Consider the following 24,431-nt stretch of genomic DNA (forward strand, 5'->3'; position numbering starts at 1 on the left):
GAGAAGCTGCCAGTCAAGTTTACAAGACAGCCCAACAATAGAGAAACTGCAAGCCCAGAATATTCTCCAGTTTCTGTAATTATACACTGTGAAGAGTAATAATTGTATGATAGCCTGGCATTCATTATGTGAGCTTAAGTGCTGACATTATAGACTTCTATTTTCAGGACATTATTACCATGAAGTAATAATTCTGTTCAGGTTGGTGATACTTACTGTACATTAGCTTTTATAGAGCTAGGGAAATATGTTAATATTCTGCTTACAAATACTCCAATAAAATTGCTGCTTGATTTCTGTTCCAGATATGCAAAAGAATTTTTTAAAGACAAGTTGCAAATCTTTGCCTCCGTTCATCTTTAATATTTCAGAAAATATGGATTTAAGCCAACATCCTTATTTAGCCAGGGCTGCTATTAAATTGTTATTTAAACAGCAGAGCGTGTACCCTGCGGCAACAGGTACAATAGTACCAGATGTGACTGTGCTTGAACATGCCATTGGCAAAAAATAATAAGTTCAGGTCAGAGTGTTTGATTGAATAATTGTACTAAGTATATCAGTGAAGATATTTTCAAAAGGCCCAAAAGGATTTAGCAAACCAAATTCTGCTAATGATCAGTAGAATTTATGCTTATAAACAGCAGCTCCTCTAGTTTTTGTTTATATAGGTCCTGAGAAAAACTAATTGTGTTTTGTTCTGAACTGTAACTCTTGTAGCCATGTGCTCATAAGAATGAAATCCCTGTCACTGCCCAGTACTGTTGAAGGGTAATTCGAAAACACTTTCTCGTTGCTTTGACCTATTTCAAAGCCCAGTTGCTCTTGTTAAATTGAATGGAACTCAGCTGGCTTCCCAAATATAGAAGTTGTTTATCTTTTTGGTAACTGAATCACTCAGGAAATAACTTTTCAAAGGTCCAACCCTGTGCTGATAGGCTGCCTTTTGCAGCTTGGGCAGAGATTGTGATGCTGGCTCACAGACAATGGTGCTTGAACCCACTGAGAAGTACAGTATCAATGCAGACAGCTAATTTGTTGTTTCAAAGGTTGGCCAAGGAGTCTGCTGCAAAGTGGTACTGAGGTGCCACCGAAGGCATGTTCCTTGTGTCTAGGGTAATAGCCTCTACTTTAAAAGTCCTGGGTTCCTCCTCTTGGAAAGGCTTTGTATGCTGATATTTCAGTCAAATCATTCAGTTCCTCTTTCCCTGGTACATCCATCAGGAAAATGGATATCATACTGACATTCTTCACGAGCTATTTCAAGAATAATATACTAAAATATTTTAAGAAAAGTTGTTAGATCTGCAAAGCATTGTTAAAATGTCCCATTCACAGGAATACACACTATCTGGGAGCTAATACGTTGCTCAGCTTGAATAGCTTAGTGGAGTACAATGGAACTATAAGGGGAAATTTTGTCAGCTTTTCAGCCCAGATAAAGGAAAGAGAATCTTATACTGGGGACAGAAATAATGTGTTTTACTAACTGAATATCAGCAGACATGTCTTTTGCACAAACATCACTCACATTGCCTATAAGCCTCTGAGATATCCGGTTATAAACTCTTGCAATTTCATTGAGAATAGAGTGTATTGAGATCATGGCTAGAACTTTATGTATTTTAATGTTAAATTATGAATTTATGGATCTAGATATTCAGTGAATAGAATAAATTATTTTAATGCAGACAGAAATACAATGTGACAGCAAATAATTACAAATATATTCCTGCATTCTATGGAACTTTACCTTGATTACTTGACTCTTGTATTCAGGTTTTTTCACTTCAATAAGAGAAAGCAAGGTAATAAAAACTAATGGAGTCACAGGGCAGGGGTTATTCTGATGACATACACCAATCCAGAAGAAAGTGAATTGAAATGCCCTAAATATGAGGGTTGCTTTGGATAAAGTAAGCAGCAGTGAATACCCTTGCTCACTTGGCAGTCACACAAGCAGATCTTTGTCCTCAGTATGACATCTTATATTAAAATATGAAGCAGTTAATAAAACCATCACTTTATTTACAAGTGTATTAGTTTCCTATGGAATTTATTGCTTTGGGAAGATCTTTCTTTTTAAAAAACCCAATTGTTTAACAGGATTTTAAAAGAACTGTCTGTTTAAGGAAAGCAGAAGAGCTGACTTGCGGGGAAGACCTGAAGAATAACAAATAGGTACATTGTGTCTGTAACTACATAGAGGCTTTGCACCAGAGCAGTGAGCTGCTGGGCCAGCCTGCTGCTCAGAGAAACGTGCATAAGATGGTAGCTTTCTAGGTTTTATGGTGGACCGTGATGCATTCCTGAACCAGACAGCAATAATGCCAATACCTCAACCATCAAGGTGTTGTATCTAAAAGCAGAGCTCTGGGCACCTTGCTGGGACAGTCACAAGACTGTGGAAATGAAGGAGGTGAGTGTTGAAAGGGAGGAGACAGGACTGGAGGCTCAAAGTAGCTCTCAAGAAAATAAACAGAGGGACTGGGAAGCCTGCTGAAAAGTAAGAAATATGAGGAGCACTGGGAAAAGAGTGGTTTCAATGTCTTGCAGATGAGGAAAACAAAGAGGAAAGAGAGATGTCTTGGAGAACACTTCAGAGGCAGGTGATGCTGAAGAATTTTAGGGGCAGAAATACTGGAAGGAAAAGATGCAAAGCCAGAATGAATATTTAAGCTGTTGCTGACAGCAGTTATTTTGTGAGAGGAGAAGGAAGCATTGAGGACCGGAGAAAGCATAAATTAACTTGTGCTTTTACACTGCAACAGACTTTGACTTTTAAGAAACAGAATAAGTAAAAAAAAAATGAAATTAATTTATAGTCATATATTGTTCTAGTCCTAAGTAAAACCAAAACAAAGTCTCTCTTAAGTCCTGCCTCCCAAATCAGGTTAAGACTGAAAGTAAATACTGACAGTAATGTAAGTATACTAGGTTATTGCAAACATTGCATTTATTCGTAACGTAATACCAATTTCCATAATACATTGTACTAAAATAGTAAGTAATCACAACAGAAAAATGTTAAATTCATTAGAGAATTAGCAGACTATAAAGTGCTTAGTGTTCAAATTAAATGCTAATATCTCATAATATACCTTATTTTTGTATCTTAACATGAAAACTTGTAGAGACAATCTACATGCATACTAAATGGATTTATGATTAATGTGATTTTTTTTTTCCCATCAGTGCCCGAATGTTTGGGGAAAGTTATTTTGCATTTGCTCAGATAAGAACTTCAGTTATGAAAAAAAGATTTTGCCTGTTTACTTCATCTCTTTATGGAAGATTATAGAATCACAGAATTGTTTGGGTTGGAAGGGACCTTAAAGATCCTCTCATTCCAACCCCTGTGTCATGGGCAGGGACAAGTGCCTCTAGATCACGGTGCCCAAGGCCCCATTCAACCCGACCTTGAACACCTCCAGGGATGGAGCATCCACGGCTTCCCTGGACAACCCATTTCAGTGCCTCACCATTCTCATTGTGAAGAAATTCTTCCTTATGTCTAGTCTAAATCAGTCCCTCTCCAGTTTATACCCATTGCCCCTAGTCCTATCACTACAAGCCTTTGTGAACAGTCCCTCCTCAGCTTTCTTGTAGTCCCCTTCAGGTACTGGAAGGTTGCTATAAGGTCTCCTCCAAGCCTTCTCTTCTGCAGGCTGAACAAGAACAACTCTCTCAACCTGTCTTGTACGGGAAGTGCTCCAGCCCTCTGATCATCTTCATGGCCCTCCTCTGGACCTGTTCCAACTTATCCATATCCTTCTTAAGTTGAGGACTCCAGAACTGGACACAATACTCCAGATGGGGTCTCACAAGAGCAGAATAGAGGGTCAGAATCCCCTCCCTCACCCTGCTGGCCACACTTCTTTTGATGCAGCCCAGGATATGGTTGGCCTTCTGGGCTGTGAGCGCACATTGCTGGCTCATGTCGAGCTTCTCATCCACCAGCACCCCCAAGTCCTTCTCTGCATGGCTGCTCTCAACCACATGATCCCCTATCCTGTATTGAAATAGGGGATTGCCCCAATCCAGGTGTAGGACCTTGCACTTGGCCTTGTTGAACCCCATGAGGTTCACACAGGCCCATTTCTCCAGCTTATCCAGGTCCCTCTGGATGACATCCCATCCTTCCGGTGTGGCAACTACACCACTCAGCATCATCATCAAGCTTTCTGAGGGGGCACTCAATCTCGCTGTCAGTATCATTTACAAAGACGTTAAACAGCACCGGTCCCAGTATGGACCCCTGAGGGACACCACTTGTCATGGATCTTCATATGGACTTCAAGCCATTGACCTTTACTCTCTGAATACAACCATCCAACCAGTTTCTTTTCCACCCATCAAATCCATATCTCTCCAGTTTAGAGAGAAGGATATTGTGGGGGACCATGTCAAGGACTTTACAGAAGTCTAGATAGATCACATTTGTCAGTTTACTCGTGTCCACTGCTATGGTTACCCCATCATAGAAAGCCGCTAAGTTGGTCATACAGGATTTGCCCCTGGTGAAGCTGTGCTGGCTGCTATTAATCACCTCCATGTCCTGTATGTGTTTTAGCATGTCTTCTAGGAGGATCTGTTCCATGATCTTCCCATGCACAGAGATGAGGCTGACAGGTTGGTAGTTCCCAGGGTCATGTTTTCTACCCTTTTTAAAACTGGGGACAATGTTGCCTTTCCAGTCACCAGGGACTTCTCCTGACTGCCATGACTTTTCAAATGTCATGGATATTGGCTCAGCAACCACATGAGCCAATTCCCTCAGGACTCTGGGATGCATCTCTTCAGGTCCTATAGACTTATATATGTTCAAGTTCCTCAGGTGGTCATGAACCTGATCTTCCCTTACAATGTGAGGGACTATACTCCCCTGGTCTTCAGGTTGCTGTTCATTGACACATGAGGGTTGAGGAGAGCGGTTGTCAGTGAAGACTGAGGCAAGAAAAGTTAAGTACCTCAGCCTTCTCCGCATCTGTTGGTATGAGGTCACCATTTTAAACCATCAACGGTGGTACGTTTTCTTTAACCTTCCTCTTCTAATTGACGTACCTGTAGAAGCCCTTCTTGTTGGTCTTCAGTTCTCTTGCCAAGTTCAGCTCCAGCTGCACCTTGGCCTTCCTGACCTCATCCCTACACAACTGAGCAGCGTCCCTATACACTTCCCAGGTTCCCTGTCCCTGCTTGCACTGCTTGCGCAGTTCCCTCTGTTCTTGACCAGCAGGTCTCGATTCTGCAAATGTGAACTCTTTGAAGCATATTTTCATATTGCCTTTCAAATCTTGAAATGTGATGTTTGTTTGTCATAGTATTTATTAGTTTTGATTCATTATTAGTTTTGATTCTTTCTCTGGCATGGCTCAATGGGCTTTCTGTGAATGCTGTTTTCACAGGAATATCTATGTTTTTAATTGACTGAGAGGGATAAGTTATCTGAATGTAGTAGTAGCAAGCATAAGCCTTTTATTCTGCAGGCTGAGCGAAAAGTTATCCATTACTGCACATCCAAACAGCTACCAATGTATTAAATTGTAATTTAAACAGCATAGCGTATACCCTATAGCAACAAGAAAAAAAGTACCAGATGTGACTGTGTTGGAACATGCCATTGGCCAGAAATAATAACTTCAAGTCATAATAATAAATAATTATTAAATAATAAGATAATAAATTTTAATGATAGTAATTAGTAATACAATAATAAATTCAAATCTTGACGTGTAATAGCATATTCCTCACTCTTCCCCAGTCGTGGGCACATTTCCTTTCTACATCAGGATGATTAATGTGGAACAGAGTGGAGGCATTTTGTTGGTGTGGTGTATTCACCAACAGGTTTAGAGCTACTGCTTCTGGGATTTTATCAGTTGTTGCTACTGCTCCAGTTGTTGAGAAAAGCCTGGGTTTTTATATCAAATTGTTTAGTGTTGTTAGGTTACTGGTGTCGGTTGAATGCTTTATTATTGCTATTCTGTTTATAAAAATGTGCCAGTGATAGGAATTGATAACTTCTTGTTCTTCTTCACTGTCAGAAGAAAATCCTTGCTAATCTACTGGTTGTCCACATGGACAAACCAATATATCAAATCAATATTAGGTATGCAGCTGACTGCCACCTCCTCCTCTGAGTCTACAGAGGACCTGATTTAAAGTTACACTGCTATAAAACTAATCACCATTTCTTCACTCTTTAGGGTAGATGCACAGTAATCTCTAAAACATAACCTGACTCTTTGAGTTCCACCTTTGGAGCTCCCTTTGTTTTCTATTTCCAGTTTGAACTACACTGTCTCCAGCTTTGAAGACCCTGATGGAGATGTCTATAAACATGGAAACTATGTGTTTTAGCAAAACATTAGAGAAGCAGGTGAATTCCAGAAAAGCAGAATGCCTCTTAATATAATTCCATAGGTTCTTCAAACAGCAAGGACAATGAAACCTCATTTCCTACTGGCTTCTCCATATCCCTACTGTAGGAATAGATACATGTCTTCATAGCCTTCTCACATATTGTCTCCTACCCTGTCCTTAACCGTCACCCTCAATATATCTGTTTTTATTTCAGATCCCCTGGGTTGCCACATTGTACTTTTCACTCCCTGCCTTGTTCACAGTTCTCTTTCATGACTCTGGGTTTGGATGGGTAAGAGGCAGTACCTGCTAGGGTTAGCTCAAAGTTTTATCTACATCGATTTGTCAGCTGCCAGGAACATATTCATTCACTTACTAATTGGTCCCTGGCTCTTGGAATAAAAATATCTAAAGGTGTAAAAATGCTTGAAGCCTGCTTTCCTTTCAGCAGGAAAACTTCTTTGGATCCTTGTCTAGCTGCTGTTTTCCTTGAACATTACAGAACTTTGCATCTTTGAGACATCTCTTTCTCCATCAAATTCTTTTGAAATCATTTGATCATTCCTAAAAATTACTATGGAGCAAACTGATGTGCAGATGCATATAGAAATAAGTCTTAAAATGATAAAAGAAAAGGTGCACAGAGCTAAAAAAATAAGCATAGATTAGCCTGATATTAACTCAGTGTAACAGAAAGATTAACTGCTTACTCAGCTAACAAAGAATTAGAGCCTCAATAGTAGAACTCTGCAATTGTTTCATGAATGTTAGGTCTTGTTACCCAGACTTGTTATCTTTCATTGACGAACTTACAAGTTAGAATGATGACAACTATAATGTATAATGTATTTATTTTTTTCAAGTTCATGGGACTTAAAATCATGTGATATCATGAAGTAGGAGTGGGTAGGGCTCGTATTAAGTGAAATAAAACTGCCTTCTAGATGGATATGAAAATCAGGAAAGAATAAGTGAGGAAATGCTTAGCAGCACCTACCAAACACTTGTCCTTGCTCTCATATTGTTTGGTAGCATTATGAATCATGATATGTAGTATTTTCTGGCTGTGTTTCCACTGACTGGTTAAGTTTTTCCAGGCTTTGCACAGAGCTGTGAGGGTAGTCTATAGCACATAGGACGAGTTACCATTACAGGTTTATCTGAATTATTTGGCCAAAATTATCACATCCCTCTGACTATGTCTTAATCCAGAAAAGTGTATTTGGGAATTAGAAACACAGACTGCACCTACAGGATTGGAAAATTGCTGTAGTAAAGAGCAGTATTTCAGAAGATGGCACAGAAGTCAACAGAGAGAAGAGCTTTTTTGTGTGAGTTTTCAGTGTCAGGTTGTGGCTTCAAGCCTTATTTTGATTCATGAGTGTAGAAGCAAGATAAGTGATAGATGTACCACTGTGAACATCACTAATAAGACCACTCTTATAAGCCTGTGCTCTGTTCTGTGACTCACAGGTTCTGGAAGACGGAGCTACTGAAGAAAATTCAAAGGAGGGGAACAGAATGGTTCCTGAGAGAATTGATCAACCATTTGGGTATAAGACTTTAAGGGACTGATAAGCCTAGAGTGTTGGGAAAATGTTTAAAAACTAATTTGATCATCCTCTATGGGTACTTGCATGTGAAAAAAATCTTTGATAGCAGGAGCCAGGAAAGCTTTGTCAATCTCCAAGGCAAGCACCAGAAATTGAAATTAGATTAATTTAACCTTGCAATGAGATGATTTTTTTTGGTACAAACCACATATAAATACCAAAAAAGCTTTTCAGAGGAAGTGTTGAATCATTAGTTTTCTTGGAGTCTTTAGATTGTGCCAGCTTAGCAGTGAGTTTGTAGCATGTAAATCTAAATATACTGTACATATGAAGTGTAGACAGATACATTATATTTACCTGTGTATATCATGACTATATTCTAGATGTATCATAGATAAGCAGAGATATAGTTTGAGTTTTCTTACTGATAACAAGTGGCTTTATAACTAATATTGAAGAAAAAGATATAAACATGAGATCTAAAATAACCCAAAGCTGGACATGAGGTAGAACCAGAATTAGCCTCCAGACTTTGCAGAATACACTGAATGTTCTCCAGGTTGGTTAATTAGACTTTGCTTCAATTTCCATTGCCTGCAGAGTAGGTAAAAATATGGATTTTCTTTTGGGAGGGAGGAAAGGAGGTTAGTAGTTGCTTATCCACTAACAGAAAAATAAGTCTGTTTAAAGAATTATTGTGAAAGTGTATTTGGATTTTTTTCAGAGTGAAAGAAACATACCAAAGTGTGAGAACTGTAATATTTCAGTTTGATCCAGAGAAAACTTAAATAGCATCATGTACCAGAAAAAGCTAACAGCTCTAGTTTTCCCTCTGCTAAGAAGGATTGCACAAATGTTAAATTGATTTCCTTTTCAGAGTGATATTAATTGCCTTTTGTCCCTTAGCACCGTATCAGACATTATCCTCAGCTTCTCTCCAGAGCTGAAAAGCTTAGAGAAGCTTAAGGCAAACACAGAAAAATGCTATATATATAAAATATTTCTTAGTCAAATTTTGTCAAATAAGGTACTAACTTCAGAATGACTTTAATGTGCAAGTGGTAGAAATATCAGTTGCTTAATGAGGCAGAAACTTATTCCCTTTCAGAAAGCCTGTGTGAGCCTATGAACCACTGAAAGCCAGTCCTAAACTTTTGGCTTAAGGAGATTTAAGGGGAGTAATGGCCCCATGCTATCTTTCTGCATGGAGTCAATGTTTCATTTCCAGTGACCTGGTCCCATGCTATTGATTTGCATTAAGACTTAGTAAAAGGTATTTGGAATACTTTTCTTGCCAAAATATATCTTGGCTGATAGTCTTCTCTTTGTTGGATGCTGGCCACTGATAGTGCAATATCTACAGAAAAATAATTCTCTAGTGTATTTGAAATATTGATTTAGCCCTCCCTCTTCCAAATCTTCATCAAATATTTCTAGAGCTAGTGTGATACTTTGTTGTGTATTTTATGATATTCGGCATCTCTTGGAAACAAAAATACTTAGAAGAGATAGTTTGGATCTGCCAGATATGATTTCTGATGTGTTCTACCATACTGCAGCTAGTATGGCCATTTTAACCTGTTTTGCTTGTGGAATGATGGTGGAAAACACTTCAAAAAGCTTGGTTAATAGTAAAAATCTACATCTTTCACCAGCTTATTCCACGCTTAAGAAATTTTCTGCAAGTATTTAAGTTTTGTTTTAAAGTTGCTTTGTCCATGCTCTTAACATTTCTATGGATCTTCATTTAGCCACACAGATGATTAAGAACCTTAGAGCTATCAGGAATAACGTTCTATGCCCTCATTCTAGGGTCTATATATGGTGGGACTTTCACAGTCCATGTCTTCTTATCTTCTAGCATTTAGTCTCTACATAACTGGACACATGTATGTTCTATTAAAAGAAAACACTTGGAAATACTACTAACCATCAAGTCTTCTTTGTGGATTGTACCCCGATCTCTATAATGTCATTGCTTATTGGGAAGGGAAGGAGATATCCTCCTCCAGAAAGGAAGGAAGCAAGGAAAAGAAAAATGTATCTCTAAGGATGTCCTGACATTATGCTATTTCAAAGGTATTGAGGACTTCTAAGTGAAAAACTGATGTCCTGGAAACCTTTTATAATTCTGAAAGTCCATGAAATGTTACACTGAAGTTTGAACCCTACAGAATCAGCGGCTGAAAAGACAAGATAGATAAAGTCAAAATGGAAAGAAAATGTGCCTATTCAAAGTGAAGATAAATAACCTTTGGAAAGAATGTTTGCTCCCTTATTTGGAACTTTTTCTAGCACCACCACATTTTCACTTTTATAGGTTAGTTTCCAAATCATGGACTGCTTTATTTCTGGCTTTTGTATTGTTGCCTCGAAAGTTGCTATTCTGAAGTTTTACTTTTCTGCCATTTTTTGATGTATGGGCTCAGTGCATACCCACAGTGGCCCCAAGCCAGATGCCAGGGTCTGACAGGCCACTGCCCTCTGAGCTGGGAAAGATGGCACACAGACCTTGGAACAGGTGACCACGGTGACTGTGTGAAAGAAACAAATACTAATTTTCTCCCTGCTCATGGTTGTACACTGTTGTAGACTAAATATGATGTCTTTTAAAAAAATAATTTGCATATTCCTAAAGAAAAAAATGTAGTTTGTTTCCAGAAAAGACTGAAATCATGTCAGTGACATTTACTGTGTACATCATCCTTTTTTTCACTTGATGAATATTTTTTGAAGGTGTTTCCAATAAAAGAATTCCAGCTGACCTTGTTAGCAGCCATGGAGTGAAAAACCTCTGTGGCTAGTTCCTCTGAATCGGTGGAATATACCAAGAAAAACTTTGTCCAGGAGTTGCATAAGCAAAAGCATATAAAAACTCCACCAAAAAATAAAATAAAATCACAGAAATATGGAAAAAAATGAAAGGCGTTTCCTGAAAATGTTAAAACAACAGGATTTTTTGTCTGTCTAGTAGACTATATCTTTATTTCTTTCATCTGTTGGGCAGCATGGAGAAGTGCTGCTGCTTCTGCCCTTGTCGTTATAGAAGATGTCCATATGCACAGTGCATTGGACTGAGCAGTGCAGGTGGAGCCTTCTCCCATAGACGATACCCTATCTTGAGCTTAGTCTTATGTCATCATGATGTTGTTTCTCTTCAAGAGGTAACGGCAGGAGTTTTGCTCTGCTTGGGTTTGCTGCAGCCTCCAGATAATCCCTTTATTACTGTAAGCTACTTGCAACAGCCTCAAGAAATCAAAAGCACTTTTTGCCCAAAAGAAATGTACAAATCATGGAAATGAGCCTGGACTCAGTGGGTATGTTTATGCTGCACATATTTCACTGGAATATAAAGATACCGAATTGCCTAACAGGCAAGGAGTCTAGCTGTGAAAGTACATAAGTCTAAGTTTAGCTTCCTAACAGGCGAAATGATCTCATACTGTCTTCCCAAGCCTGGAAGCATACAGACTGCATGACATATATGAGGAGCTGAGAGTTGTCACTGTCTGGGAAGGACTGGACTTGATTAGTGACTAATAAGGACTCCTGAATTGTAACTTATAAATATAACATGTCTTTAGCTGAACAAGAAGCTAACAAATATTAGGAAAATGTACTTCCAAGGGAGAAGAGATCACCGAGGTGCTCGTTTAGCTAGTAATTGGTCTTAGCCAGCATATTCTAGCAGCCTGACTTCAGTACGATTATCTTAAAGAGTCATAACAGAAGAATAATAACAACAACAATAATAATAAAGAATATACAAAACAAGCGATGTATGATTCAATGCTGAACACTCCACAATACAACAACTGATTACATCTCGTCCCAAGCAGCAATTGCAGATCAGCAAGGTCTGGCCACCTAACACCTTCTCGTTCATATATCAAGCATGATGCTGCACGGTATTAGATATCTGCTTGGCCAGCTTGGGTCAGCTGCCTGGCTGTGCTCCTCCCAGCTTCTTGTGTACCTGTACACTCGCAAAATGTGGGAATCTGAAAAAGTCCATGAGTTCTCAGTAACAACTAAAAATATCAGCGTATCAACATTATCAACACTATTCTCATACTAAATGTGAAAAACAGGAGCCATACTCGTATATTGCCATACTAGTGTATGGGAATAAAAGAATTAGTGCAGAAACCCAGAGACTATTGTCAAGCTGTCTGCAAGACATCCATGTGAATGCTTATGGCTATACTTGCAGAGCAGCATGGCAAAAGCTGTGTAAATACAGCAATCTTCTCTGTTCATTTCTGAATGGCAAATAAGCCTTCCTTACTCTGGAATTTAAACCATCTAATTAAAAAAAAAATTGTTTTCTATTAGATCTATAGGACATTCTGTTCTTGGTTTTGGGGTTTTTTCCTGGTGCTGTGTTAGCGCCTTTTAAGTTTTATTTTGCTAAAAGAAAATGTATTTTGGTTGTGCTTTTGAGATATGGATAAAGAAGTTTCTACAAACACATACTCAGGAAACACATCAATATGTTCTAATTAATGAATTAGCCGTTCAGTGCTACAATAATTCACTTTACACTAATCATTCCCAGTGAATTATTTATATAGTGACGTTTCTTTTATTAGAAAACTGCCCTTTGCATCACTTTTGCATTTTTGCTCTCATTATTAATTATACTTTTAATAATTCTTTAGGGCTTGTTCTCATCAGTAAAGAAAAATGGCTGGTGCCCATGAAGCGTGTAGCCTTTTCTTAATTCTGTATCCCTAAAACCATTGCCGATAGCACAGAAGTAGATAAGTGAGACTTTAACTAGCAGGTTTTCTCTTTTGTGCATTCCATTGTCTCCTTTTCTCTCCTTTATGCCAGAATTCCTGAGTTTGTTCTGAAAAGCAAAAGATGTTTCCATATTAATGACTATTTAAATAACAGAATTAACATTGCTATTGTACTTGCTTCTTTCTGTCCTAGACAATGACTATGAATTAATTAGAATTAGAACATTGGAAGTTCCTTTGAATTTTAACATTTTATTTGGAACAGTCTGTGTGCATTATTGAATGACTATAACTCCTAGTGCAAAACTGATGATATCTCTGGAAACCTCTGGGGGAGTGTGTGAGGTCATTAAAGTTAGATTTGCAAAGATAATATATGGATTTCTTTCTCACATTATTCTTCCTTGTGCTGATAATGCTATTTTTGAGCTCTTGCTCAGAGTAGCTCATTTGTATTGAAAGGTTCTCTTATCCTTTATCCTATTCATCTAACTTTCCAAACTTTTCATTTCATAACGGATATGAACTGTGGTTTCTTAGAGGAAAACGAGAACTTACGTTTTCAGCTGTTAGTGTTGTCTCCAGAGATAGTGGTAACTGAAAGACAGCCCAGCGTGAAAAGCAGATATGCATGTCAGAAATGAAAATAACAGTGTATAACATGTCTCCTTCCTGTCTTCATCATTGGTAGCGTATTTCCTCTGTGAAGGAGAAATTCAGCAGTAAGGCTGGTGTTTTGGCAATCCAGGCATCTGCACGGGTAGAAAAATGATGAAGTTTTATTAAAAATTCTTCCTGGAATCCTAAGTTATTCCCTATTTCTGCTGATTTTTTTTTATTATTGTTACTTTTAAAACAAGGTGGTTTTAATTTCATGGAATCATGGGAGCTCAGATAATTAGAACCCTACCAGTGACTGAGGGAGAAACTGGCAAACACAGTCCCTCCTGAAGGCAATGAATCCCTCAGTACTACTTACAAAGCAAAATCTTAGTATTTTAAGCCAGGTGGATTGCTTAAATAGATTTTTTTTCTCTTAAGAGTCATGTCTTATATCCACAATCCACCGTTTTCTCTTTTAAAATAAACTCTTTTTTTTTCAAAAGTGAATAGCAACTTGTATTTAGGCTTCAACTTAGAAATCTGTATTAACAAAAGTTGCTTAAAATTTGTAATATTTAAGCGATATATTCTTTATGGTTAGGTTCTAAAGAATACTATTGGACAGGGAAGAAAAATACTGTCTATGCTAGGTTGTTGAAGTGATTAAACAGCAGAAAAAAAGAAGTGTTTTCTTCATTTTTATTTTATTTACTTCAATAACTAGTTCAAACTTTAGGAACTGTTTAGAAACAGAGTAAGCTGAAGCATCATTGTCTTTAAATGATCGATGAATAAATTCTCAAGCCAGGATACTGAGACTTATGAACTCATTAACTGTATGTAAAATTTACTTTGATAACAAAGCAATTTTAAGTATGACAGCTTTGTTACATTTTCATTCTGTGTACAACATATTTATTGCAATTTTATTTAAATGCAGTTTTATTTTAGATTTAATAAATAAGCTTAAAAGTCTAGGGTTTTGCATTTCACTTGAATTCCCATTTACATACTAAGCAGCCTGATACAATATGTAAGTAAGTGAAAATTAATCTTCTAGTAAAAAAGAATTATGTAATTGTTAAGCATTTGAATAATCATGCTGAAGAATATCACTTCTTAAATGGGAATGTAAGATATTTTTCTGATAGTGCATGAAAGTGACAGATTAGTTTAAAAATTAGATTCAGTTGCAAAGCAACTTATCTTTTTTTAAAGTTTCCTTACTGACAACAATCAAAGTCACTTGAGGAAAACGGAATAATACACATTCAAAATCAGCATAGAAAGGGGTTTTTTTTAGATTTATTTACATTTTTTGTATTTTCAGGTCAGTAGGAATTATTTTCACAGAGGTTATGTTTTAAAATAATATGAGAAATAATTTTATATTGGATTATTTTTGTGAAAAAAAAATTTGTTATGTTTTCTAGAAATATCATAGTTCAAGGCCCTTTTAAGAGGTGATTATGTGATATATGGGTAACAGAATGGGTATATGAACTTTGTCATAACTCCCTACTTTAGGAACATCTATACACTGAATTTTAATTTAATAGAAAATTCCAGCATGTCTAAAATTAATTTAATTTCCAACTGGAACAAAAATAAAACTTTGACATTTTCTACTTATTAAAATTTTGTTTAAAGGTGGTGGAAATATCAAAAATGGGCAATATTTTCCCCTCGGCAAGAGTAAAGCAGTTTTTGATGTAACAACAGTTCCATTGATTTATTTAAAAAATGTAGATTTACACTTACATTGTTATTGATTTAATTTATATGCATATGATGCTGGTATTTTAATTAGAAAGACTTGGTTGTCTTATATTAGGCTTCTTTAATGACTTATCAAAATCAGAAAATTCATGTTCTTTCTTTAAAACAATAACCACAGTGGATCATGAAAAATCACACAGCCAACAGAGACATCTATTCCCAATTTGCTGAAAGCTGTGAATTAATGAATTTGTTTCAAACATAAAATTGCTAAAGAAGTGTTTCATTTCAGAGTGTGGTTTGCTAGCCACTCTTGTTCATGTGTATCCAGTGTGACATTGTGCTTATTAGGGGAATGAAATCTCAGCAATAGGGGTCCACTTCTCAGCACTGGCCGTAATAAAGGAGAAGTAAGAGATTTTATTGTATGAGTGGTGAAGAGCTCATTTAAAGAGGGAAGGATCTCACTGGTTTCAACTAAGTGCTGGTATACTTGTTTATGCCTTAACTGCATCTCCTGTTTCCTCCTAGGTCTTACTGCTGCAGCATCTCTTGTATCCCTGGCTTGGGCTTTGGCTTCCTACCAAAAGGCCCTCCGTGACTCTCGTGATGACAAGAAACCCATCAGTTATATGGCTGTTATAATCCAGTTTTGCTGGCATTTCTTCACAATTGCAGCAAGGGTTATTACTTTTGCTCTGTTTGCCTCGGTTTTCCAGCTGTACTTTGGGATCTTCATCGTACTACACTGGTGCATTATGACCTTCTGGATCGTCCACTGCGAAACAGAGTTTTGCATCACTAAATGGGAGGAGATAGTTTTTGACATGGTCGTTGGGATAATCTATATCTTCAGCTGGTTCAATGTCAAGGAAGGAAGGACACGCTGTAGGCTTTTCATTTACTATTTTGTGATCCTTTTAGAAAACACCGCCTTGAGTGCTCTCTGGTATCTGTACAAGGCCCCACCAATCTCTGATGCATTTGCCATACCAGCACTGTGTGTAGTGTTCAGCAGCTTTTTAACAGGCATTGTTTTTATGCTAATGTACTATGCCTTCTTTCACCCCAACGGACCAAGGTTTGGGCAGTCGCCAAGCTGTGCTTGTGAGGACCCTGCCACTGCCTTCACCCTTCCCCCAGAAGTGGCAACAAACACTCTACGGTCCATCTCCAACAACAGGAGTGTCACAAGCGAGCGGGATCAAAAATTTGCAGAGAGGGATGGGTGTGTGCCTGTGTTTCAGGTGAGACCCACTGCACCATCCACACCTTCATCCCGGCCACCAAGGATTGAGGAGTCTGTCATTAAAATTGATCTGTTCAGGAACAGGTACCCAGCGTGGGAGAGACACGTGTTGGACAGGAGCCTAAGGAAGGCAGTCTTAGCATTTGAATGTTCCCCTGCTCCTCCACGGCTACAGTATAAAGATGATGCTCTTATCCAGGAGCGCTTGGAATATGAAACTACGTTGTAAACAAAACAAAACCATAGTTTGAAGAAGCTCCGATGTTACAGTCCAAATTAAGGGTTGACAGTAGGGCTGTAGAAATAACTAAACTGCATACTACAAGTAGAGCAGCAAGCTGTAGTGTTCTTAGTCTGGCTATCATCATGATTATCATTTGATCCACTGTGTGCAGTCTGCCTGCAGGATACTGATACAGCAGCATCACCAGAAAGTCTCAAAAAAATCCACTGACCCACACATACAGATCAGTTACTTCAGCTGGTGAAATCCGCCCATGACTCCTTGCTGCTATGAAACACTGACTGCACAGTACTTAAAATCAAACCAGTAGGAAGGCTCTGACCAGAGCTGTCAACTTTAGCCAGTAGTGCATTTTATTTTAGACATTAATGATTGATATTTGCATAATCAATGGCAAAAACAAACAAAAAAATCCTTTTCAAAAATAATAAAACTGTAGCACTCAATGTTGCTGTTACAAAAACTGTTTTCTGAGGAAAAAATAGGAGCATAATAGTCTTCAACACTCCCATGAATCAACCATTCAGATTAGAATAGGTTTGCAAAATAGTTCTTAGTTAGAGAGATACGTTATCACGTTTGTAAGGCTGTCAATGGAAAATAAATTAAATTCTTATTAATTAAGGGTAAACATTAATGATACCACAACTGTTTGGTATTTTTCTGTGGAATTTCAAAGTCTTTTTAAATGCAATTTAATTTCTTTATGTTACTTCCAACAGAAGTCCTATGTAGCTCACTTCTAGTTTTCAGGAGGAGTGAGCTCTAGCACGTAGTGTTGTAAATTAAATGATAATCATGATTCAGTGTTCAATCTGAAAAAAAAATATCTATGTGTGTAAAAGAACAGGGAAGTATAGTTTTTGTATTCTAAACTTTTTGGAGGACCCCATTCAGATATTTCAGAAGAAATCACAAGGAGATGAACACACTGAAATGCTTCTGTTTCAGGACTGAGAATGCATGATCCAGTGTGTGAATGTATGCAGGGATGACAAGAGACTGTGACATGCCATACCCTTCTAGTGCCAAACATTCTATAACTGCAAGGTTGATATTGCCTGAGGGGCAGATAACGAGCGGCACGAGCCCTACCAGAACAAGAAGCAGGAAAGACCAATCAAGTTCTCAATGTGTAAAGACAGTTCTAATTTTTCCCATCCAAGGTGAAAGTGATGTCTTTTAAAGGCTTTCAGCCACCTCTTAATAAGTATGTTCACCAAAATATAATATAAGCAAGTTGCTTGGAAGACCCTCTTCTACCTGTTCAAGACTTATGTCCAGATACGTCTCAAAATTACATTGAATCTCTTGTAATAGAGTGCTTTTGCTGCAAGCTTTTGGGTTTCAAATACCTCCCTAAGTCTAGTCAATGGTACCCTCCTTTATGTTAAAAGTATCCCCTGATGGTGCTTTCAGATGCATTAAAGGTGCAAGTCAAAATTTGATAGTATTTTTTTTAAAGCTGGTGCAGAGTGAAAAACTCATGAATTATTTCAATATTTTTGTAAAGTAAAAATATGGTATAAAAGGGTTACTTTTTATAAACCTCAAATCTTTTAATACATTTCATTCTATTTATAGCTTAGATTTTAAGAATTGGTCCATGAATTTTATCAACTGGCTTCTGCAGGTTGATATAAACCTGATTTTCACACATTATGGATTTGTTTTGCAGTGTAATGCCATATGAAAGCCTACATGGGTACTTTTAGAATACTCCATAAACCGTGGATCCTGCTTCAAATGTAAGTGGTTTGTAAAGACACCAAGTGATTCCATGAGAAACAATTTGCTGTAACTATTTCCATCCGTTTTAGGAGAGCGAAGCAGAACTGAAGAGTTACTGGTTTAAATGGCATTGTCAGGATGGAGAAGACCTGATGATTGGTATTGTAATCTTCACTGTCAGGTATATCCAGTGTAGTCACTGCTGTATATGCTGCTGGGTAAATTTCAGTCATTCCTGTTATTTATATTTGTACTATGAAATGGCCAAGGTTACACAGCCTATGTTTATTTGTATGCATTTAGTTAGCCATTTTTAATGTTGACTTTTTTTATTAGTGAAATGTTCTCTACCTGTTGTTCTTTGTTGGGGCGAGTTCCTCAAAATAAAACATCTGTGGAAGTGCAGGGATCTGCAAGGCAGAGGGAACTTTACACAGATCAGGAAATACCTGTGCTTCAAGGGTTTCTTAGATATTTTCAAATTAAGCAGTGGTCAGCTGCCTCTATAACAATTTTTTAAATAAAACCATTCTTTGATAGTACAGACCTGAAGCTTTGTACAAAATGCCCTTCTCTCCATGGAGATACAGCTGATTATTCAGAGAAAAGCATCATATTTTATCAGAAAATATACCACTGCAAGTGCTGCCAAAACAGATTTTGGGAGCACATCCTTTGTAGAGCCTTCACTCCAGAATCAAACAGCAGCTCGCAAAACAACATTGCCATTTTTCTATACAAACATGGTCAATGGTCTGCTTTGTAACCCAGGATGTGAGTGTTTCTTTAGGAAACAGTTTGATGTGTTTGCTGCTTCAGAATTCTGATGCTTCGGAACTCAAAAATTTTAGCATAAGTGAGGCACAACGGGCAGAACCCTCCAGCTCTTCCCTCCCTCCAGCACCTTCGGGGAGAGGGGCAACATCACAGATGTCAGCGAAGCTTTTCCTCTTCTAATGTCTTGTCTTGCTCTTCCTCAGAGCTGTGAGCCCTTTGGTCAGGCCTTAAAGAAGTGAAGTAACGTTGCTTTATACAGAATTTAAAGGGTTACTGCCTGGAACAGTGCTTGCCTTTAAGGTTTCAGAAGAAGGTTTGAGGTGAATTTGATTTGCTCTTGTTTGGTTTTGGAAGGAAGGACACAGAGGCTTTATTTCTCCATGTAATTTTCAATAGCTAGCATTTATTTTCTTTACTCTCCCGGCACCTTTTTTTTTTAATAATGTTTGCAAATTTATCTTAAGCAAACTACTGTGGGGTCTGAGTGCACAGCACCATCCATGGCAGTTACGTATACGCAGCTTGTCTTCAGAATTCAATCTGACTGAGGAAGGGGGAGAAGTCATTTTGCATCAAGTTCAAAATTTCTCTCCAAAATCTTACTTTGTTCTATTTGTAATGTCAGTGATAGTTGCACTGAGAACACGATGGTCATTGAAATCTTAACACTCAGATGACTACATGGACAGTTTCTTGATTTTCTTTGCTGTGAAAAGATGCATTAAAAGCTGTAAATTTTTTTCTAGAAATTGTCAAGGTTAAACATAGTCCACATTGAAATTCCATGATGGCCTTACAGGGAGTTAACAATCAATATGCACTATTCTTTTTACCACAAACAGTTTTAAAATCAATAAAGCTCAATTAAAACAGCAATAGCAAAAAAAATTTGTAAAAACATTAACTTCTGCTTGTGAAATAATGAAAAAAATCAGGTCTTTTAAATTTCATTCCAGAATACGGGAGAATAAAAAAGTACATAATTATGAACTCTCTTTGTTAGAAGCAGGAGTTATGTAAGCCTTGTTCTAATGAACCTAACAAATTTGCCAACAGTTTTAATGGCAACTTATCTGGTTAAAGACTTGTTCCTACAGTTTTGAGAGTTGTGGTTTTGCATGTTACAGGAAAGACAATGTAACTTGTATTCTCAGTTCCAATTAGATAAAGGAGAGGTAATGCATACCCATGTTCATTCAGGAAACACAGGAGAAAATGTAAGATAAACATTTTGTCTTATTTTAAAAGCAAAATTATTCATTCTATAGTAGGATAATCTTTTTTAAAAATATAATTGTTTGAAAATATGTGCAATACTTTTTTCCCTGCAGATTTCATAACGGAAAAATATTCATTTCCACTTTTGTTTATGTCAGTTTAAATATGCTTCTTGTGCTAGAACGATGTTTCTATGCTTGGATTATCTGGGTTTGATGCCATATAAACACTATTTTCATTGGCATATCAACAAATTTTCTCTTAATTAACTACCACTGGAGAACATTTTCCTTCTAAAATTAAATGGTAGGCCACAGATGCCTGATTTTGTAAACTTTTAAGCAGAGGAGGTAAATTAAAATTTTGTTGGAGCTGTAATTTTTAATGTGTGGTGAATAGCTATTAAATACAAATTTGTTTAAAGCATTTGGTAGTCTAGCCAATGTATCACTATCTCCCAAAAAGAGCAATTCATGAGTGGTACTAAAAGTACAAGTGCTGCTTTATGTGTAAAGAGACTCCAGTCCCACAATATATTCATATACTTTTTATTGGCCAACAAATATTTGCAACCAGCCTGTTTTTTTAGAATCCAAATTCAACATTTTTGAAGTGTTTGTGATTTGATCATACAAATCCTTAAGAGCCTTAAAAATGGCATTGTACTGAGTTTTAGTTGGCTCTGTCAGTGATTCAGCTCCTAAAGCCACTACCCATTCTCCACTCCATCGCTGAAGTTGTGCAGTCTGGGGTTACTGAAATGCTGTGTTTTACTCTGCACTCCCTGCACTGCCTGCAAAATGCCAAGGAAAAGACTCCAGCAGATTTCTGGGGTCCTACTGCTGCCTCTCTTGCTCCTGTGCATGGTGGGAAGCAGAGTAAATTTCTTTTGTGCATCCATCTAAACAAGCTTATCTAGGTTGAGCCCCTGCAAGGGGTGCATGATGAAAATAATCACAACACGTGTCCATGAATTTACAAGCCCTACACTATAATTACCGATTCTGTAGTATAACAATGCAGAATGTGGGAAGAATTGTCTGAATGCACAATAATCCATTTAATTTTGCTAATTGTAGCAATTAGACTAGCTCACAGGAAGCCGATGCTTTCAGCAGAAAGCCAAATGGAGCAAGTGGCAAAGAGCCATTTATGTACCAGAGACATTATGTTATGAAATCCTCCCTTGATTGGTCATAGAACTGTCATTTGATTACAACTTTAAATCAATTCCTCTTTATTCTGATAAAACAGATAAAATGCAAAGTGAGAACAGAATCTTTTAAATCTGGAAATTAAAAAAAAAAAAACCACAACAGATTGCTGTAATCCACATACAGTATTTTTTAAAAACAAATTCTGCCATCAATTTCGCTTGGCTGCAGATTGCTGAGTGATCATCTTCTGAGGTGATCTCTCACATCTGCTATGAGCAGATTTCAGATTTCAGGAGAGATGAGGCTGACCTTCTAAAGCCTTGCTCACACAAGGTTAGGAGAAAGTATAACTGATCTACAAATCACTTGCAAAGCTTTTTTAATGCATGAGGGGACCCTTGGGAACATTTGTTTTACTGCAGTGACTCCAGTGCAGGTGTCTGGTGGGATCTCTTCACTGTTACACTGGTATGAATATGAGAAAATCAGGTTCCTGGCCTTGATTGAATAATAGGATGAATTCAAACCACAGCAGTGAAAGTTTTCACTTCCTAGCTCCTAACGAAAGTCAGCTGGAGATTTGCTTCATGTCAAGAAGCCTGAATGTCACCTGGCTCAAACCAAAATATTTACTCTAGACTCTGTACTACCAAAGCATGAATCAAAACATTTCTTCTTCTTTCCTTTTTAGTTCAAATGTTTAAGAATATACTCATTTTGACCAAGTTATCATTTTGTGATCCTTTTAAGGACTTTGAAAAAAGTCTATAAAACCAGTCATTTCCAGTGATCCATACAAAAGCCAATTACTGGCCAGCACATTAATTAAAAGGAAATGTTTCTAAACATGTAAGCTTGGCTTCTGTACTTATGTTTGGTTCTGCATGCTTAGCATCTAATTCTCATGCAGAGGATCATATATACCCATTAGTAAGCCATGTACTGGCTCCGAACCCTGAAGCAAGGAGGACAGATATGCAAGATGCAGGGGGAAAAGTCCTCCTCAGCACATTTATGGGGTGATTTCCATGAGCTAGAGTGGTAAGAGAGAAGCTTCTGTATAATTATAACAGTTATAGGTGCTGTATTCATTGACAGAGAGTTTATGAGATAAATTTCTAGCTAATAGAAAAATCAAATCTAAACTTCTACATGCAAGGCAGTATAACATAAAAACAGCCAAGAAACTTTAAAGTGTAACCAAAAATCTAATTTCCAGGAATTGTTGGGGTAAACTTAAAAAATACAATTGATTTGTCAATGTAACTAGATGCTACATTCATAGCAACAAAGACATGACCACTATGGATGCAATTTCTATATCTGTAGGTTTCAGCCTCCTATTGCAGATATTGCAGGAAGCAATTGCTTCTGATATTACTTCTGGGCATACTGCAGCCCTAGGCACGCTAGCAGCTTCCCACACAGGATCTTTTCTATTGCAGGGAAGTCCACATTCTTTTAACAGAGGATTGAGGTTATTTTGCACTGAACTAAATCTCACAGAAGCATTTACAGTGTGCAATAGGTCTGTCCATGCAGCCATATAGTGCGTAAAAAGTACTGCAAAACTGAAGCTCACCAATAAATTATCTCCTCGAAGTAAAAAAGCTGCTAGCTGGGTGTCTAGAAGAGCCTTCACAGATGTAATGTAGTGCTAAGCCAAGATATACACTGTGTTTAGGTGCTACAAGCCCGCTTGGGGCAAGACCTGGGCATAGTCCAGCAATCTCTCCCTCACCTTATGCACCAAAGAACCCACAGAGAGGAAAACCACATGCATGCCTGGGCAGAAGCCACAACAGAAGGGGACCAGATACCTGACATGCTGTGGCAAGCACACAGAGGTCAGCAAAGGCACATCAGGAGCCTCAGGATAACACTGTAATCCTCCAAACTGCACTAACCAGGACCTCATGGACTTTTTATGCTATATGTTAAAGCACATAAAAATTTGGCTTCTGGACTTGGTCAGAAACACCTCGATCTTCACAGCACAGAGTAGCTTGGCTCTAGTTCCCACCTAAGCTTGCTAGGATCCCCTGAGCAGGTATTATTCTGCTCATCTTACCTGAAAGACTTGGGTCCTCTGGGGTGCTATCAGATAGAGCTTTGCACAGAAATGCCTGTTGACTGCTTTTCCAGCAGTAAATTTGTGGTAAGCAGAGACCAAGGGGAGAGCCATGCTCAGTTATCTCTTCAGCTAGCTATGTTTCTTATCTCTAGCTGCTATCTCTCAGGGGAAGGCTACAGGGCTGCACACTGCTGAGGAGAAGGGCATGCTCCCTCCCTCTTATTTTGAGGCTATTCTTCCTCTTTGTGCAAAGCTGAAAGGTTATCCTGTGCAATGTAGACATACTTCTAGTATTTTGAGATGTTCAGTCCCATTAGTGATGAGGACTCTGAAGTTGTTGCATATGTCCAGTGCCATTGCCTGCGTCCAGCCAGAGTAATGTCTACAGTGAAAAATAGGGGCAGATGTAAAATCACTCTGCTCACCTTCCAACCTGACCAAAAGCTGTATGAACATGGTTAGCACTGTGACAAGGCCTGAATCTCTACTCCATGTAGCTTATCCATAGTTTCCTGAGCCCATTGTGCACTCCCTTTGTGACCCCAGTTGTTTGCCAAACAAAGATCAGTTGGGGCTGAGCAAAGGGCAAACAGGCTGTATGCTGTTTAGTGAAACACGTGGAATAGACGTGGTTTCTCTGAATGGTAGATTTGAACCACAGTTGTATGCGAACTACCCAAGTTACGGTAAATGTAAGGACTAAGTTCAGTGCCCATGGTCTGGAGTATGATATAAAGAGTGCTCTTTGTGAAAATGTTTGGTTTTCTCATAATAAAAATAATAGAATCATGTTTCATACTTGGGAGAAATTGTACAGTATCAGATGAATTTATATATATATATAAAAGTATATATATATGTGTTTGTGTGTGTATATATACATGAGAAAGAGTCCTGAGATTCTATTAGGATCTAGTCTTGTGGTTAATTTAAATTCTATGCCTTAAAAAAAGGCATCAGGATCATTATCATTAAGGGTAATCAAGTAATAACTGCAA

At 37.8% G+C, this 24,431-nt stretch overlaps 1 protein-coding gene across 1 annotated transcript in view; it reads left to right on the forward strand.

Moving 5' to 3' along the window:
* The window catches only part of XKR4 (XK related 4), a 228,285-nt gene extending 209,431 nt beyond the window's left edge, over positions 1–18,854 (forward strand). The window contains exon 3 of the mRNA XM_069854133.1: positions 15,515–18,854. Coding sequence (XP_069710234.1) covers positions 15,515–16,461 — 947 coding nt within the window. The 3' untranslated portion in view covers positions 16,462–18,854. The remainder of the gene's footprint in view (positions 1–15,514) is intronic.
* Positions 18,855–24,431: the final 5,577 nt, after the last annotated feature.

This window comes from Phaenicophaeus curvirostris, chromosome 3 (genome assembly GCF_032191515.1).
Source record: "Phaenicophaeus curvirostris isolate KB17595 chromosome 3, BPBGC_Pcur_1.0, whole genome shotgun sequence".
Taxonomy (NCBI): domain Eukaryota; kingdom Metazoa; phylum Chordata; class Aves; order Cuculiformes; family Cuculidae; genus Phaenicophaeus; species Phaenicophaeus curvirostris.